The 19,943-nt window shown below is 38.2% G+C and overlaps 2 protein-coding genes across 2 annotated transcripts in view; one reads left to right on the top strand and one right to left on the bottom strand.

Annotated features, from left to right (window-relative positions):
* Positions 1-9,661, bottom strand: part of LOC754745 (probable ATP-dependent RNA helicase DDX43) — a 28,449-nt gene extending 18,788 nt beyond the window's left edge. Inside the window, exons 1-10 of the mRNA XM_030983710.1 lie at positions 8,946-9,661; positions 8,359-8,414; positions 7,366-7,531; positions 6,234-6,273; positions 5,749-5,816; positions 5,109-5,190; positions 4,434-4,534; positions 3,470-3,525; positions 2,517-2,635; positions 1,997-2,107 (exon numbers count right to left, since the gene is read on the bottom strand). Of these exons, the coding sequence (XP_030839570.1) occupies positions 1,997-2,107; positions 2,517-2,635; positions 3,470-3,525; positions 4,434-4,534; positions 5,109-5,190; positions 5,749-5,816; positions 6,234-6,273; positions 7,366-7,531; positions 8,359-8,414; positions 8,946-9,495 (1,349 nt within the window). The 5' untranslated portion in view covers positions 9,496-9,661. The remainder of the gene's footprint in view (positions 1-1,996; positions 2,108-2,516; positions 2,636-3,469; positions 3,526-4,433; positions 4,535-5,108; positions 5,191-5,748; positions 5,817-6,233; positions 6,274-7,365; positions 7,532-8,358; positions 8,415-8,945) is intronic.
* A 3,299-nt stretch (positions 9,662-12,960) lies between these two features.
* Positions 12,961-18,420, top strand: LOC115923133 (MRG/MORF4L-binding protein-like). Its single transcript, XM_030983405.1, has 4 exons — positions 12,961-13,141; positions 14,544-14,665; positions 15,410-15,545; positions 16,638-18,420. The coding sequence occupies exons 1-4, from the start codon at positions 13,042-13,044 to the stop codon at positions 16,793-16,795; spliced, it is 516 nt and encodes a 171-aa protein (XP_030839265.1). The 5' UTR covers positions 12,961-13,041; the 3' UTR covers positions 16,796-18,420.
* The last annotated feature ends 1,523 nt before the right edge of the window (positions 18,421-19,943 follow it).

Below are 19,943 nucleotides of genomic sequence, written 5' to 3'. Positions count from 1 at the left end.
GCAAGGGGCAATTTTTTTTTTAAGTTGCCCTTTGCCACGGGAATTTACCAGAGCAAGGGGCAATTTTCCAAAAAGAGATAGGCCCCCTTATCTAATCATAAGTTCAAAGAGAGTCTACAAATGTTAATTTCATAATGTGAATAGATCGAACGATCAATTTAATAACTTTTTAATCTTAACAATATGAACAGGAAAGATTGATTAAGAACATCAAACTTGCACATTAAACAGTATTTTAAAGTAACTAAAAATATTGATGAGCAAATGAATAAATAAATTGTCAATTTCACAAACACGAAAGTCAGAAGGACTTGGCAAGTTTACCGGGCCGGGTATCCCAAATCAAAATCGCACCTCACACACAAACCTTCCGCCACTCTCTCGGTAGTAGGAGCAAATTTGAAGAAATTATCTTTTTAACTGTTGTATAGAAAGGTCTAGATAGGCCTAACTAATGAAATAAGATGTAAAAATGTCCTTATAGACATTCGACAGCTGAAAGTGACACGCTCAGCTCAGTTGCGTAACGTGCATTCACGAAACCAAAATCGTTCCTCGCACACACACTCTCGCCACTTTTGGTGGGAAGCTGTCGGGCTGGAAGTTTGCCAGCGAAACCGATGCACCCTCGGAGATTCGCAGCGCGTAATTTTACCGGGACTCGAAACGTTCGTCTTGGGAAGCTGGCGGGGTAGCTTTTTGAAGCGAGGTCGGCTGGTGGCAAAATGAGAGTAACTACGATCGAGAACATCGTAGGTGTTCTTAACTTATTAATAAGATAATTCTAAATTCTATTTGAGATAAAATAATAAACTAGACCTACAAACAAACCTCGACAGATCTCTAATGACTATTTGAATGCTTGTTTATTTCTCCATTTGACGATTTGTTTTCTTGATCCTGGCCTTCGATTTGTACGTACGTACGTACGTGCGTGCGTCAACAGCATGCACCATATGCATATCATGCGATCGCGTGATTGTACGTGCGCTAGCGCATTGCCTATATAATAACAAAGGGCGCATTTTCACGGCACTTGCGCCTTATTAAAGCACTAAATACGAAGCTAGAAGAGAGCTCGTGGGCGGCAGACTGTTCGTGATTCGTGTATTTTTACTGTTCTAATAATTTATGGGCGCATTTTCACGGAAAACACTTGCGCCTTGCCGTCTAGTTTTAGATGATTATGGGCGCAATTGGTGGTTTTATGTGCGCAAATTTAAAAAAAAAGGGCACGTCCAGTTGGAAAAAAAGGCACGTCGGCCAGTTTGAAAAAAAGGGCACGGCCTTTTTGGCCGTGAATTTATCTTTTTTTGGGAGGGCACCGCGGCCAGTCATAGGGGCATCGACGGCCTGGCCGTCGATGGCCGTCGATTAATTTAAGGCCTGTGTATATATATATTTTTGTCATTCTTATAAGCTGAAAATTGGGAATATTCCTTTACGTTGGGATTTAAATAAATATATTTTTAAAACTTTGTGATTAATTCAATATTTCCACATTTCATCTTGTCATTCATGTATATATTCCTAGGGTATATTTGTGTTAACCTACTCCTTTAATGCACTCTTAATTGTATTGTTCATGTGCTCTGTATTGCAATCTACATCTAATTATAGTTTACTTTTTGAATTTTCATATATCAGGGATGCTAGTTAGAATTAATCAGAGGGCCTGAAAATCACCTAGAATGAGCTATTTTGTACAAAAAAAGCCTGAACTATGGTATGAAAATAACTTGCCAGGGCCTGAATTCAGGCTATTCCCTGAAAATGGCATCCCTGATGGATACTCTCAGTGCCTTGATCGTTTCTGCGAAATGGATATGGCACTTTGTAAATAGTCATTATTATTTTCATTATTATCATTATGATACCCTAACAGGAATACTTGTTGACATTTTTCATGTCTTGTAGGAGCATTGGTTTCACAGTATGAAAGGTTAAATGTCAAAGGTCACAGTATGAAAGGTCAAGTGTCAAAGGTCACACTCACCTTTTGATACCCTTGTAGGAATACTTGTTGACCTCCGATTCTATCTGAAGAGCAAGCTCACGGGTTGGTGAGAGGACGAGAACGTTAGGTCCACCACGCGACTTACGAGCCCTGCAAAAATGAAACAAAGCAGTATTATATAAGTTTCCTCTTATCTCTTTTACTATTAAAGTGAGGGTTGAAGAATTGCCAGTGACTTTCCTCTTTCTTTTGACATATATTTGGAAAAGTCCCAACTCATTATAAGACGGCCCTGGTAGACGATAGGTATACCAGGGATAATAGTGAGCACTAAAAAAAAGGTTGCTTTTGTCCTCAACCACCCCCCCCCCCCCCCCCCCCCCCCCCCCCCCCCCCCCCCCCCGTGAGTAAAAAAAACAAAAACAAACAAAAGATTAAGTGGGAAAATGGCATCTAACAACATTCCCTCCTTTTTAGTAAGAAAATTGGGGGGGGGGGGAATAAGAAAAACAAAATCGGGAAACCAATTCAAATCTGGTAATTATCAGGCCTGACTTACCCTGGCTGTAGGTCTGTGTGTATAAGAGCCGGTAAGAGGAATGCTAGTGTCTTTCCGCTCCCAGTCTGTGCTATACCTATCAGGTCGTGACCTTTGAGAGCTACAGGCCAACCTTGACTCTAAAAACAAAAGAAAATGATGTAACAATGAGCAAAAATCTCTCTCTCTCTAAGTGCCATATCGATTGACTTTGGCGATCATGCTGTTCCACAACCCTCGGCTCCTAGCCTACTCTATTAGCACCACTCCCAATTCTTTCACTCCTCTCTCTTCCAACAATTTCTAATCTGTCCATCCAAAGTATCCTCCTTCCCCTACTCCTTCTTCCCACAATTTTCCCTCTCACAGCAAGACGAGCAAAACACCCACACAAAAACACTCACAAGAAGATAACAATGATAATATTTGCAATTATAGAGCCATTTTTTTACTGAGGATACAAAGCAATTATCATAATAACATAAAGAGGTGTCATGGTCCCTAATGTCCTTTGTAAAAATTAATCTATATTTGCCACTCTCCACCAGGGTGTAGTAAATGGGGGTCGAGAGTGTAGAAGAGTGAATGTGTAGATGTTTCTTTGACCTGACAATCTATAGTTGACACTCTCCGCACAGGTGTGCTGAATGCTTTCCTGGGAAGAGGGATCTCTATGGAAGAGGACTTTCCTTGAATCGTGTGAGCACAGAATTGTTAGCCTGCAGATAGCAACTGAGCACAATGCACAGTAGATACAAGTACTGTATGAGAAGCCAACATAACGACTAATATCATTTCACGCCCGCCTGCCTAGTATGTTTGATGGGATATTATTTATAGAGTAGAATGCACACTCCATATGTAGCTACATGCATAACAAGATTTGGACAACCTTTCATCAAATCATCTGTGAACCAGTCTATTGCATGTTATTACACACCACAAGCTAGATATCAAAGACAGGAATATCTTACCTGTATAGGCGATGGTTTGGTGAATTTTTGCTTGTATATCTCTCGAAGGATTTCAGCTGCAGAGAAAATTATTGAAACAAAATTACATGTACATGTGATATACAACACCTTACTGTAGATAAAGAAACACAATTCATTGATTGTACACACCCTTTGACAAAATAATAGCAATGCCTAAACTGAAAATGTTGTAAAAGAAATCTCTCTGTGACTACATGTAGTTGAATCAATGGGGATTGATGGTTGTGACAACCCCCCCCCCCCCCCCTCCAACTAAACTATTTCTGCCAGAATTTATTTTTTACAGTATTATCTCCTGTAGGCAATCTCAAAGACATGACTTTTTTCGCTTATTTTACTTAATTGGACAACAAAATGGCAGCAAATTTGGGATCTGACATGCATCTTTTTCCTCAATAGTAAAGTTTGAAATTTTGACTATCCCTTGTCAGAAAATTTGGTCTGACATACCCGATTCAGAATAGTCTATCAATGCCCCTGAAGGAGCTGCCCTACTAAAAAAAAAGACTAATAAATATAAATAAATAAATCCTTTCAGTGATTATCACATCACTTTCCAATAACCCAATAGCACCAGTATTTCCCATCTATGCTAACATCAATTGTCATAAGAGAGTGGTCATCTTGGATTAATGTTTACAATAGACTACTTTTACCATCAAAGAAACCATGAAGGATTATTAAAAAGACAGCTAGTAGATATCTCTGTGTTTAAATTCTGTGGATAAGCACCCCTGACATGATCCAAGGTATTTAGGCCTTATCTAATTGTTTTTAAGATGTTCATGCGTGGGTATATAGTCGTTTGTGAAGAAGGCAACTTGGCAATCACTCCCAATCACTACATAACACTGAGCCAAGGGTATTACGCTCTTGTGTGTACATTTGTGCGCTACCCTCTACATGTATATACCCACGCATTTTATAAGCAACTTTAACTCACGGTAATCTTCAAATGCCTCTTCAAATGTTCTGACTGGTTTTGGAATGATACGATTCAGCTCCTTGGCGCTGTCATCTACAGCTGACACACCGATCACCTCCCTGTGATATAAACCATATGAGAACAAGGCGCAGACATTAGACGAAGTTCTCTCCTTATATATATATATATACACAATTTTAAAGTTTACTGTCATTTTTCAAATTTTACAATGATTATTCTAACTAAAGTATTTAACAAAGGCCCTTTATTCAACCAATCGACCTTTCATTCTTGAGTTACAAAACACACTAAAAAAAAAAACTTAAAAGGGGTATGAATAATTTAGATGTTAACTGTGTGTTGATATTATTTTATTCAGATACATGTAGATCATTTCAAAACACATGCTCTGAAGCTGTACCCTCTCCTGCATGGAAAAGATTTCCATTGCTTTAGCTTTACCAAGTCTGAGGCAAGTAAGTTGGGGCTTTGATCGGATCGGAAGATCAGAGTGACACCCTCGCACCTTTGATCAATAACAGCCTTTTGTAATGCCAAAATTTTTCAAGTTTTGGGCTATCAAATGCTAAAAAACATGCATAGCTTGGATTATTTTGGCATTTGGAGTTGTTGTAGACCCTTTTTGTTGATATTTAGTGCCTTTTCATGACTTTGAAATTAATAATATGTTACCTGAGAGCATCTGTTTCCTCTTCTGATAAGGCCTTGATAGAGCTGTGCTCATGGTAGAAATCCTTGATGACTTCAGGGTAATCTGCCAATTGAAAATTACAACAATGATTGAGAAGGTTAAAAGATACTGGATTTCAATTACAAAAACTTGTAGGTGTTGAATGTGTATAAATCTTTAAATGCAAGTTTAGTCAAACCTGTCTAAGCAACCACCCAAGGGAAACACAAGAGTGGTCTTTGTAGACAGGCTCCTTTCATACATGTTTCAATGAGAAACCATTTTCAAGGAATCAAAACATGTGGTCTTTGTAGACAGGTGGTCACTAAAGCAGGTGTGACTGTATTTGGCATCACCTGTGCCTAATAAGAGAGGAGCAAACTTACATGCGGTCCCTGTACCCCTCATATCTCCCCTCCTATAATTATTAATTAACTATTTGAATTCTGTACATTACACATGTCATGTATACTATATTGTGCAATAAAAGTTGGATAGCGAGATTCCATCTGGTGGGCACTTGTTCTTGCCATACAAGAGAGCACATTCTTATCAGCAATACCATTTACAAAAAGAATATGCCATGTCTTCAGATGTATGCATCAAGTATGAATACATTGGTGAACAAATGAAGCACCATACCTTTCCATTTTTGTGCTAGATATATATCCTGCTCTGCCTGTAGATTCTTCCAGTCGATTGGCCCCCTCCTGGTAGAGAAATGAATAAAATAATAATAACAATACATTTACAGAGCGCAGAAACTATCTAACATTAAGTATATATTCTACTGCGCTACAAGAGCTCCTTATTTGCTTAGATTCACAGTTAATTGAAAAGATGTGCTTTCAGTTTTTATTTAAAGATAGTCACAGATGGTGATTTTCTGACTTAAAATGGTAAGTTATTCCAGAGTTTTGGGGCTGCACAAGCAAATGCAATACAATCACCTGTGAAATTATGGATTCTCTTTGGTGATGAGCATAGTTCGGAGGGGGGCAGCCCTGAAGAAAAGAGTGTCATTGACGACAAGTTTTATGAAACGGGCCCTAAACAAGCTACAGCTTTACACCATGGAATGTAAAGTGTATTCATTGATATCCTCACAACAAAGTACATCTACTTACGGTTTCGGAGGTGCATCATCTTGGCTATTGCTATCAGTTCCTGAAGACGATTAAACAAGAGGGACAAAAGAGATTTTAAAAAGGAGTCAATCAGAAAAAAGGTTTTAAAGAGCATCTTAGTAAAAAAAAAAAAATGGAGGTTTGAATTGTTAAAGGGAAAGTCCACCCCAAAAATAAGTTTGTTTCGATAGAGGCAGAATAATAAGAAAATCAGGTGAGTGAAAGTTTGAGCAAATTCTGAATGAAAATAAGAAAGTTATGAATTATTGAAGTTGTGATCAATCAAATACAAATTGGCAACTCTGTGACTTATTATACGAGCTCTCCTTCATTTGCTTTGTGCATAATATTCCATAAAATCATGTTTTCTTCGTTATTGATGACGGAATATATATTTGTTCCTTGCAGGGGGAGTATAGAAACATATTTGCAATTATTATATTTAGGGTGCATGTATGGTTGAAATTTTTCTTGAGGGAAAATGAAAATTTTAGATTTTTTTAGTACTGAGCAAATGGAAGTTGAGCTCGCATGATACGTCATAGAGTTGCCAATTTGTGTTTGATTGATCACAACTTCAAAAATCCTAACTTCCTTATTTTTAATCGGAATTTGCTCAAACTTTCACTGACTTGTTTCTCCCATTTTTCTACTCCTATTAAAACTAACTTAATTTCAGGGTGGACTTCCCCTTTAAATGGCTCCTATGTGTACCTCTTTAAAACTATCATATGATATACTTTAAGTTTCATACTGTTGTTTGTGTAACCCTAGATACATGTATGTGTAATATTAATGCATAATTATCATGAAATATGTCCATGTCATCCATTACACATAATCATATTTCATTTTCAAGGATTATGACTCTCTGAAACTTTAAATATATCCAATGTTGAATTCTTTTTTAATCAAACTTGCACAATGTTCAGTTTTTTGTTTTGTTCTTTGTCTGGCTTATTTGTTTTATTTTTGTTTCTTGTTTTTTTCTTCAAAATTCATTAAAGAAATGTTCTATTAAATATAAAGGTTAATTAAGGTGTATAACACCATTTAAAATTAGTAATTGCCCCAAAAATTGTCAAAATTTGGTTTACTTTTAAGAGAATCTCCACTGCAAGACAAATCTTACCATTTCTACTATTGAAGCTGAAACTTGAAGACTGTGGCTTTCTAGTGTTGCCTCTAAAGTCTGGATCTGTCAGTTCTTCTATCAATTTCTTGGCCTTTGCTTGTGCTTCTTCTCCACCTTCTAGATTGATTGTAGTCTCGTATCCATCAGACTCTCTGGACATGATCTGAAAGGAAAGTTTCAATAAAGGTCAAGTACTTATTATATACTGTAAGGAACAAAGAAGTCCTCCTCCTCTTCTTCCTCTTCCTCCTCCTCCTCTTCCTTCTTCACCTCTTCTTTGTCTTCTTCTTTTGCAAAATTAAAGCCACAAAGAGTTTTAAAAAATACCCTGAACAATATTGGTTAATAAAATTGTGCAAGTAGGGAAACAAAATGTTCATCTTCTAAATCAGACCTGTAAAAGTACACTGTATGTGTTAGTGTTGAATTAGAGTCTCTGCTTCTAGACTAAACTTTCGCCTCATGTTCCACATTCACTATTCAAGGGACAACATTTGGAATGAATCCAAGACCCTATTTCCAAACAAGCCCCTGGTTTGAGGCAAAATCATTTGAGGATTGCGCAATCCTGTGAGTCACGTTGGGATTATTTCGCAATTCTTCCAGCACATTAAGAGAAAATAGATATGTTGGTTTAATCATGTAAACCTTTTGCATGTGTAAGCAACCACACAGTGTAGGATTAACATATGATTTCATGATAGAACTGTACTACCCAAGTTATTTCCATTTATTTCAATCTTTCCTTTCCAATTATTTTCAAGTCACTGAAAAAAAACTTTTTTCCCTCTGTACTGTATATAACAAATCATTAAATTAGAACCTTACAGGGATAATTTGTGAATTATTTGATCTATTTTCTGCAAGCTTTTCAGAAAATAAATAATCTGTTTGGAGTCAGAAAGGCATTTGATAACTCATATTATTTAACACAGAGTTAACACCATTCTGGCTCTGAACTGACAAAATATTCTTCTTTGATTTGTTTACCTTTATTCTGGCACCACTCTCTTGTTCTAGTTCCCTGATCTTTGCCCCTTGTTTTCCTGGAAAGAGAAATCTTTGGTTATAAATACACATGCATGCAAATCAATTAGACACAATTTGACAAATTATGCATTTCTCACTTTTCAGCTCTACTCAATCAAGACATTCCCTCAAATGGAGTCTTTTTGCTACTGGATGCTTAACTTAATAGGCTACCAGCATGTGATACATCACTGTTTCATCTTTGATGGAATTATGCCAAACTTCCACATTCCCACAACTTCTGATTTTGATGAAACATCTCGTCATCTGTTTGTTTTATTTTTGCTGGAAATATTAAATATTGTCAATCGGATACTCAATCCAAATCACGCCAAATTCCTTTCATAATCATAATGTTGAACCTGATTTTTAATAAAATCGCAATTAAGCGCAGCATCTGGTTTGAACTTGACTTTGAGAAGAACACTGGCAACTGACTTTTTAATTTGATTGAGTTCTACATTTTTAAACAAACAAAATTCAGAATCAATTACAAATTACAAATAACCGTACACAATCTTCCTTTTTCCTAGCAAAAATAACTTTACCTATTATTCTGCCCAGATACTGATTGTCCACTAAAAGAGATCCTTTATCATCTCTTGATCTCTCGTCATCTCCTCTCCTTCCTCCTCCTCCTCCTGTTTCTCCATACCATCTTTCTTGTTTATCTCGCGATCCTGCTTCGTTATTCTCACGTTCATTCTTTCTCCAATTGGGACTTGACGATCGTCTGCTGTCATACCGACCTGAATTCCAAGTTCTACTTTCACCTCTCCATTCTCCTTCATCATTGCCATCATTTCTACGATCATTATTCCTTTCCAACGCAATCCCACGGCCCCGACCAATGCCAGATGATGCCGTCCTGCCTCGATCGTCATCGCGACCCCTGTATCCAGTGCCGCCGCCACGGCCCACGCTTGATCTCGCCCGGCCCTGGCCGTATGGCGCGGAACGGTCCTGCCCATAGTTGCTGGTCGACTGCGAGTTGGCATAATCATCATTGCTCCAACGGTTCGTGTTTTGACTTTGAGGCTGCGATGAAAAGGACATTCCTCGCATGTCATTCTCGATTTCTTCCTCCCAGTCGCTCATTATGAATGTAAAGTGTGCTATAAAACGCACAATACTGAGGTGAGAAAGAAGGTGCAGATTGTCATTCGCGTTTGGCCTCTTGATCTTGGGTTCACATGTGTTTATTTACACGGAAGTGACATTACAATACGCATGTGCTCCGCTGACACAGCTCAGCAGGAATATGCAGGGCATGTCACGACGATTATCACTTCGATACATTAGTCAAATAACTGGATAAGTTTTTAGCCCCCTCCGAGCTCCCTAAGCTTTCATTTAGAAATAAGAAGAAACTTCTCAGACTAAAGTACATCGCATATTTGCAAAACTTTTAAGTTTAATTCAATTCAATTCGATTCAATTTTGGTTTTATTAAAATATACCAAATAAAAAGTCCAAAGACTAATACTTGGTTCACATTGTATCATATAAAAATGCATGAAACCAGTACTATAAATTTAAAAATTCAGTATCTAATATAAGTTGAAGTACGAAAAAATATCACGAAATGTAAATGTTAAATGGTATATTAATATCAATGCTACAATATAAAGATATTGATTAAAATTTAAAAGTTTACTATATATAAAGAAAATCAAGAAAAATAGAGTGAAAAGTAGCTAGGGGAGAGGGAAAGGATAAAGAGATAAAATTTGAAAGAGAGAGAGAAGGAAAGAAAAAAGGGGGCGGAGACAAGAGAAAGATGAGGGATGAGAGAAAGAGATAAAAAAGAAAAAAGAGTTCAGTTTATGACAAAACAATGTAAGCAAATGAACTAGAATTGAGTTGATAACTTTTTGTTTCTTCTTCCAAATCAGTGTCGGGGGCCTACTCGATCCTCTCCCTGCCACCCTCCCCCGGCCCGTGTTTTTTGTTTGTTGTTGTTTAGATAACATTATGATGCGAGCGATGGTAGTGGGTGAGTTTGGGTGGAAATCCTCTCAGTAGCTTTAAGTATGTTAAAGAGGCTATGACTAGTATTGAAATCTCTATACTCGCAGGGAAGGGCCTGATAACGGATGATAAAACAACATCTATAAGCGCGTGTGGTAATTGCCTTGAATTGGAAAACTCCTTCATTTCCTAAACCTAAACATTTTATAGAATTATCCAAATGGCAATTATGCAATACCATTTTGGGAAGCCTGGCTGGCCCGGGCTTAAAGGATGCCAAGTTGTTAGTTGAGTATTGGAATTGGCTAGATGGTATAGGGCAAACGTTCAATTAAATTAAATTAAAAAGGGCATACTTAATTCTCATACTATGACCTATTTAGAGATGTTGATGATTGTGATGTGATGTGATGTGGGGCTGGCCTTTAAAAAAATATATATCTATTTAGGTAGTGCTAACACTACCTCCCTCCCCCCCCCCCCACACTGAGCATAAATAACGGTCTGCGCGATTTTCACATTTTCGGGGGCAAATACGAAAACAATTATGCTCACTACCCCCCCCCCCCCCCCCCCCCCACTGAACGAAAAATTGGTCGGCGTGATTTTCACATTTTAGCCCCCCCCCCCCATCAGCAAATCCTGGATCCGCCACTGCGAAAATGTAGGGCAAACCGGGGGCATTTATTACACTTGAAGGAAAAAGGGCACCTGTCATATTTGAATAGGGGCACTTTATATTAGAGGTGGAAAGTGTCACAGTTTATGAGAAGGGAAAATGGGCACTCTTTAGAAAGAAAAGGGTGTACTTATCTGAAGTAAAAAGGGGCACATTTTATGTAGATGGGCGCTTTGGGGGTACCCGAAAAATTGACGCATTGTCCCCCTTGCCCCCACCCCCGGAGAAATGAAGATGAAATTGACTACTGCTGAAGTATATACCCAGTACATTGTTTCCTCTTCTGAAAGTATACTTCCTGAAGAGCCTTCAAAAACTTCAAATGAGCTTCATAAATGCCAAGACTCTTTCTGACTTCTTCCCAAGAGGCCTTTCGATAATTGTAAACACTTCGAAGACGAGAGCTGTTATTCCTAATAGGACGAAATGTCAATAATATTTCCTTTTTTTCTTCTTTTTTTTTGGTATTGATTGAAACATGTCTTTGCGATAAGCAGATGTTAAGGAAAACTTTCAACTTATTGAGTATCAGGCGCGGATCCAGGATTTCTAAGGGGAGGGGGCCCAACTTTTTTTTTTTTTTGCTCCCGAAAATTTGAAAATCGCGCCGGCCGAAAAGTCGCTCAGTGTGTGGGGGGGGGGGGGGGGGGGGGGGGGGGGGGGGGGGGGGGGGGGGGGGGCAGAGCACAATTTTTTTTTTTTTTTTTTTTTTTTGCTCCCGAAAATTTGAAAAACGCGCCGGTCAAAAATTCGCTCAGTGGGGGGGGGGGGGGGGGGGGGGGGGGGGGGGGGGGGGGGGGGGGGGGGGGGGGGGGGGGGTGGGGGGGGGGGGGGGGGGGGGTTTTTGGTTTAGTGACACATTTTTTTTTATCCTCAAAAAAAATTCAATTTGCACCCCCCCCCCCCCCTTGAGCGCCAGGGGGGGGGGGCAACCCCCAAAAAAGGTAAAAATCACGTGATTTTACATGATTTTTTTCTCAAGGGGGGGGGGGGGGGCCGGGCCCCCCGGGCCCCCCCCTTGGATCCGCCACTGTTGAGTATAGAGTCAGATAGGAACTCAGTAACTCAAGAAAGCAAACTCTAATGATTTGTCTCCGACCTATCGACTATAAAGTTAACCATCAGGAGGCGGATGAGATTGGAAAAGCTCCACCCAAATTTAAACATTTTAATTTCAATTTGAACTTTTGTAACGAACCATGCATGCTTGGGTTTAAAGCCCCACTGTCCTAGTTGTAGCTACTTGCTCCCTCTATATAGAAAACTTCCCCAATCCTTGCCTGTCGTGTCCCCCATGAAGAGCTGAGTTCATGAAATAGCCACCTGTCAGTGACCTCGCTGTGTGGTCTAATCCCTCCTAGCCACACTAGTGTTGATAAGCTTTAAGATTGTAGAAGGTCCATCATTTGCCAAAGGAAATACAACATGGTAGGCCTATAACAAAAAATATACAATGAAACCAAAAATATATAAAAGTAATGGCACGAGAAAAGGGGGATTAATACTCTCATACCCGGGGCGGGACTACTCAGATTTGGTTACAACGCGCGGGGCTTCAAAACCCCTACCCATTTTCATTTTGGAGGATTTTTCTCGAAGTAAAGCCCATTTTCCAAATTTTCGGGTGTTTGCATGGCATGCATGGCAAACACTAGGGATTTGTTGTAAAACGTTACAATAGAGCGGCACACCCCTGTATACCCCCTCACCCCTTACCCCCCCCCCCCCCCCCCCCCCTCTCATACAACTTCAAAACTTCACAACTAGTATATATGTCTCTTTACCTCCACCATAGTGAACGGCAGCTGTTTGATGACGCGACGGCGAACACATGTCAACATGCATCATGCATATTTATGCCGCATGCGAATGCCGTATGTATTGTGCGAGCGACAATACTGTACGTGTATAAAGCCTCGCTGACTAGATTCGACTGCACATAGTTCGAGTGAAAAACTGAAGAGAAAGACTGAGTTAGAGATGGCGATTGAAAAATGTCTGGAGAAAGCGTGAAAGTAACCGGTGAAGATCTTATCTGGAACACTGAGCTTGAAGTCAGTCTCTTCTATGCTATGAGAGGACACAAACCTGTTGGTGAGTCATTTGTTTAGGCTTTTGCCTTTCAAAAATTATTGTAGCACATGCAAAATCATGAAAATGATGCACCGCACAGTTGCAGTCTTTGTAATTGCATCATGCATGTAAATGATTTTGTGTACAAACAATACCTGCACTCTGCACCAAGCTGCAGTTTTCCAAACTGGAGGAAGCCAAGGCCAAGCAAAGAAGAAGAAGTCTAATAAATAACTTCAGACTCTGAATCTGAGACCGAGTCATGTCAAACCCCAGGAGTGTCTTGTGTGTCAGTCAATCTCAGTGCACTAATCCTATGTGATCACCATGTTGTTTGCATGATGCAGTCGGCTCAGTCAGATGTGAATTTTGCATTCATTCAATCATGTTTCGGAAAATCGAGCAATAATTTCATGATGATTGATCATTGATGACCATGCATGTTAACAAATAACAATAAATGACATGTCGCCCTCAATGATTATTTTCATCCCACTAATTAAATTGTTCATCATGTTCGCGATTGTAATTTTTAACTGTTTAACCTGATTAACTTTCAATTTTAATCCTTTTTTAAAAGCAAAACTAGACCTAGACCTCTACTACTTTTATAGATCTAGTAATCTAGTTAAATGAAATGGAAAAAGGAACAGGTAATCTACAGATGATACTTGATGGAAGAAAAACTCCTAAAGAGCCAAAGAAACCGGAGAAGAAGGAGAACAAAATGCAGAAAGTCATGACAACCCAACAATCTGTATATTATTCACCTTGTATTTTGCCAGTTCAGGTATTGTTGACAGCTGGTCATACCAATGGTCCCTGTAAGGAGAGTTCTAATTTATAGTCCATTCAATTTTCAATTTCAATTTCAATTTATTTGTGTTTCCACCAAAACATTACAAATTAATTATAAAAATTTACAACAAATATAGAAATACATATTGGAAACAGAGGGGTCCACTAAGATTCAATGCTTGTACAAGTATGAACACCGTGAACACGGTACACCTCAAGTGATACTTAAAATAATGAGCAATTACTACAAAAGGAACTACATAGGGAAAAAAGGGGGTTGCCAACAGAGACAAGAACGAGACAAGACAGTACTTTAAATGACAAAGATAGAAGAACACTGTCATAAGACAAAGAGTACACAATGCCAAAAAAAGAAGTGAGAGATCGGGGGTACAGAAAATAAAACAAAATGATGAGCTGCATGTGGGGTTGAGAAGAAGATAAGGAAAGAGAATGCGCGTTAGAAAGGCGATAAGCATGAGAAGGCACAATATAATATATCAAATTACAAGTCCCATTGGTTCCTTGCTGCTCAACAGATAATATTATGAATCATTTAGGCAGCTCTAATGTAGGATGACATATTGATACATTTGTATTTTGTTCTACTTTTCTGTTCACGCAGGTGTTAACAAGAATTTTCAGATGATGTGCATCCATGAGAAATTCAACCAGGCCACAGGTCGTCAGGTGACCTCCAAACAGATATGGGACCACCTGGAAACCTTGTATGACATGCAGGCATTGGTAAGTCATACACAGTCATGGCACTATCATGTACTGTACATGCAGCAGGGGTTATCCAATGTTTGCTCTGGCAATGTAAGCAGCATGGACCCGTTTCACAAAGCCTTCTTTCAATGACAAATGACAAAAATTAGTGACAAATCTGCTGATATCCAATCAGAAGCAAGGATTTTGTAGCTTATAACAAAAATTGTCTTTGTCACTGATGACAAGTTTTGTGAAATGAGGCCCTGGTGTTTAGCTTCTGGCTTTAGTATATCAAGGGTCAAGGGTTTAGTGTTGGGGTTGCTGGTGGGCTTTGGGTTATGATTAATTACTGTTAGGATCCAGATTTGGATTTATTAATTCCTTAATGTATGAAAATAACCATTTGTTTACTACCACTGCCATTTGGCAGAGCTGCTTTCTTGCCATACATGTACATGATGATCAGCAGAGAAAAATAGAATAATCAATAGAATAATTGCTCTTGATCTGTGCAACTCAAAAACTTTGCAATGAATTGAATGTAACCTTTATCTGGTCTTGATTCTTGTTTCTGATTTAGCTTCCTGACAAGTGACTACTATTCTCTCAGTGTCTTTATTAATTTTATACATGAAACATTTTGATAAACTTGTTGCCTTTGGTAAAACTACCTCATGATAAATTTAATATGCACAGAGAGATGATTTTAATAATGGCATAGAAAGAATTAGTTTTGTAACATCATGACTTATTCTATTATTTGTTCTCTCATACCAGCATGAGTCAGAGATCTTGCCCTTCCCCAACAAAGAGGTGGACTTCTCTCTACCGACGAGTGAATTCCAGGAGATGATGCAACAGAGAGGCAAGACTGGAGATCCCTTTAAGGGCTTCTCATCCTCATCACATGATAGTAAGTCAATGATTGGACATTTCAGTGAAAAGAAATGGATGGGACTGAGTGGTATGCCCCCAAAATACTCTAAAACCACTGAAACCAGAAAGTTTTGAAAATTACTTGTTACCGTAATTAACGTTGTATAAACTGCCCTCATGTATTAACCGCACCCCTCTTTTTCGCCCTTTAAAAAAAAAAAAAAAAAAAAAACATTTTTTTTTTTGCCGACTTTTTTTTGCCGGGTCCGTGTTAATGGAAATTAAAAATAAGTAGAGGACCTAGGATAGAACCTTGTGGTACGCCATGGAATAGAAGAAAAATTGGAAGAATTATGAACTACATATTGAGATCTATCAGAAAGATTACTTTCAAACTAAGATGACAGACAAATTTGAGTGTTGTTTTAGTTTCCGAGTGATGAGTCAACACACCGATTACTGAGCTGGGAGACTTGCCAGGCATAGCGCCATGTGGAGGGGAATAAATCGAAACTTTAACATTTTTTTTTTTTGGGTGTACCATGTATAAACCGCACCCCCAACTTTGATTTTTTTTTCGGCGGCAAAAAGGTGCGGTTTATACACCGTTAATTACGGTATGTATTTGCAGATTGCAGATCTGGGAGAGGTGAAAGATAATTTGTGAGCATTTTCATTATTATTTTTCTAGTGTGGAAGAACATCAGAGAAAAAATGTTCCCTGAAAAACATGGCTCTTCATATGCCTTCATATTCTCAATATGACATGTAACAGCTTAAAAATGTGGGCCTCATTTTTATGCACATGTTTGTGTAGTCCATATACATCTTTCTGTGTATACTATAGCGCTTGTTACTTTTACCGAGACTGGGTCGAATTTCTTCTCGTTTGCACTTGCAGTACACACCAATACTTATATGCTACATGATCAACTCTTTTTGATCGATTCCACACCGGTTCTTTCACAATGCAATCGCATGACCAGAACTCAACTTTATCTTGAAGGGTAGTATTTCAATAGTTCTGGAGGACAATTTGCTGCTGACCTTTAACACTTTTCATATTTTACTATATTTTACTATAAAATTTTAATCCATCTTTGTAAATTTCTTCTTTATTTTTCTGAAGGCTCCAAATCGGACTCGACCAAATCATCCATCAAGTTTGGCACACCTAGCGGCGTCGCTGCGGGCACACCATCTGAGAAGGACAACTCGCCCAAGAGGAAGAGAACGCGGCAAGCCGGTACTCCGACAGAAACGCCCTCTACTAAGCGTAGGAGATGAAAGATGCCTTCTGGAAGCTAGAGAAAGGACATGTGTAGCTCTGTCAGTAGCCTTGTATGTATTCGGCCTTTCGGAGAAGAACTTTTATGATGAATCAGAATGATGCTTGTTTGGATCAAGTTTGATTCAAAGGCATATTCTCGCTGTCGCAGGTCGCAACTTGGTTCATTGCCTCAACGCCTGTATTGAAGTCGAAGTTTATTTGTTCCACATTTACATCAAAATATTGTGATTACAACGACTGCGGGTCAAAGGAAATTGTAGCAGTGATCTGGTAAACATGTATTGTTTTTCACTTATGTTGGACATTCTTGTACAGTCACCAATCATGGATTCATCAGGTTTTTGTGTGGATATCTCAGAGTTTGGTGAGAAAGAAGGAATTTGAACTGGATATTGGACTCCTGCTTTTGTATACATTGTAACTGACCCTCAATAGATTTTCTTTTGTTTGATTAAAAAAATTAATCTAAAACATCAGGTGTTCTTGTGTGATTGTTGGATTGCTTTATTTGTATGAAGCAAATTTAATGCTGTTTTGCCAACTCGACCAACTGCCGATATCTGAAGGGGTTGGGGTGAGGGAATAGGGTAAAGTTTCATCATACCTGTTGTGGGATTTACTATAGTAGTTGAGATTATTCATGCACAGATTATGGACCCAAATACTTCAGTCTCTTATAGCGACCACTGTTCGACTGATACTACACGTACATCAGGTTCCACTGTAGTACAGGGAAGGTTGGCAAATGCTGTTTTTATTAAAGAATTCCTCTTCAAAGTTCAAACCAGACAGGTATTACTGTTAATTTCCAAGTTAAATAGATTATTACTTTCTAAAAATCAACAATTTTATCTGGTTGAAATTGAAAAGCGATATTGGCATGATTTATCAGGTTGAAAATTTGACAACCATGAAGGTTGTTTTGATCATGCCTATTTAGTACGGGTAGATAAATGTGCTGGACATATTTAACCCCCCCCCCCCCCCTCTCTTTTTGTTTTTGTTGAAGCATTTTCTCTAAGCCATCAGATATACCTGTATATCCCCTAGTGTATAAACGGTTGTTAAGCAAAATGACATAAATGACATAAATGACATAAAAAAGGAATATTGTTCAAATGCTTTCCCGCTTTGTCCTCAGAGGCACGTATCATGTACCGTACTTCTTTATCTTCAGTGTGCAACATTGCCCAGTTTTCATTGTTTTTTCAAATTAATTTTATGGCTTGATAAATATGTGGGCAACATCTGTTTTGGAATATTTATTTACATTGTTTATCTATGATTTTGATGTGCATGTACAGGCCCTGTATGAGAAATTGCCAACAGGGAGTTTTTTCATTTTCCTTTGCAAAGTGTTGCCAATTTTAAGATTTAATTTGAATTGCTACATTTAGCACAATTTGAGTGTACTTCTTCAGAAAAATGTTTTGAAACACTATTTCTTTTTGCATGGATTACCGAAAAAGCCTTCAGTAATGCATAACATATTACATCCATTATGATCATCATCTGGAGTTTTATTCAAAATAAATAGAATTATTATAGAAATAAATTCTTAGTTTTGTTGTGAGAGTTCGATTTTATGAGTCATTAAAATGCTTGATCTTGTTAAATCATATTCAAGTCGCCATTTTTGTTTTTATTGGACAACCCGTCACTACCTGAAAGTTGCATTTTTTGTGGATCTTATGATTCCTAATTTGTTCCTATATTTAGGGGGTCTCTACTAGACATGTAGGGAAATTTAAATCTCTCAGCCTGTTAAAAGTACATGTATGCAATTATAAGAACAGCTTTCTGCAGTCAGAGAAATTGGACAAAAAAAATGTGCAGTGATTTCACACTTCTGTTTTGTGTAATGTGTATTTATATACATGTACATGTAATTTTGAGCATTGTAAATGGATACATCATTCATGCCACAGTAAAATTGCACTTTGTTTTTTACATGTGTATAAAGAAATGACATTGACTTCTGTTCTTTTGTATTCTGTTGGACGTTGTGTGACAAAAAGGAATACAGAATTTGTTCACATTTGTATATTATTTAATCTTGACAATTGAATAAAATTTCTAAAGAAAAGTACTGTAAGTACATGCTTGTAAGGATAGATTTTTATGATGTGCAATGTTTCCATGAGTGGGAGGTGGAGGAGGGGGAGGGGGGGGGGGGGAGGATTCATTGATCTGACAATTGCTCCAGGCTGTATTTCATCTGAGATGTGGGGCCAGTTTCTCGAGACCATCTACATGTAACTTCTTTGACTTCCCATTGCAAGTGTCATAGAATGACCATGCTTTTATATGGGATGTCTAGAACTTAGACTTATGACGGTTTTGAGAAATGGGCCCAAGGGGTTAGAACTTGAGATGCGATTATCAGAGCTGCCAACCATTCCGTTTTTGCCAGAATTACTCCGTTTTTTCCTCCAAATTACATTTTTTTTTTTTTTTTTTTTTTTTTTTTACATACCACACGTCAAACAACTGCCTTTAAATGGTGATTTCATTACAAAATCAATAGAAAACTAATTATAAAACATACCGATAATACCAAAATAACCAAAACAAAAAAAAATTGCTTGTATGGAAAAAACAGCATGAGGAATGAACATTTCTGCATTAGAAGTGAGTCGCGCATGGTTGTAAGTTTCGTTTTATGAATTCCTTTTTTTTTGCTTGAAATTCCTTTTTTTTTGCCATTATGATTCCTTTTTTTGGTCGCACAAGGTTGGCAGCTCTGGATTATGGTTTCAATTTTCAGTTTAGGTTAGTGCTGGATACAGTGATTGGTCTAGAGTTGCAGCGAGGAATTTGATTAATGTCGGAAATTGATGATGGACCAATTGGCTCTAGAGCATGTGTCGTTCAATAATACACATGAGAAAGATATAGAAGCAGGGATGGTCATCTACATAAATGCTGCCAAAATTGATTAAAAATAATAGTTCAAAGAAATATTGTCCAACTACATCCACGTTCATGACTAGACATAATATTAGTAAGCCTCATTGTACTACTTGTAGGTACTTGCTCCCTCTATATAGAAAACAATGCCTAATTGGTGACCATTGGTCCCCCATGATCCTCTTTTTCTAATGTTAATTAAGAGCTGAGTTGATGACCTGTAAGTGACCACCC

This window comes from Strongylocentrotus purpuratus, unplaced genomic scaffold (assembly GCF_000002235.5).
Source record: "Strongylocentrotus purpuratus isolate Spur 01 unplaced genomic scaffold, Spur_5.0 spur5_scaffold_13, whole genome shotgun sequence".
Classification (NCBI taxonomy): domain Eukaryota; kingdom Metazoa; phylum Echinodermata; class Echinoidea; order Camarodonta; family Strongylocentrotidae; genus Strongylocentrotus; species Strongylocentrotus purpuratus.
This window is presented reverse-complemented; position numbering and strand designations above follow the sequence as displayed.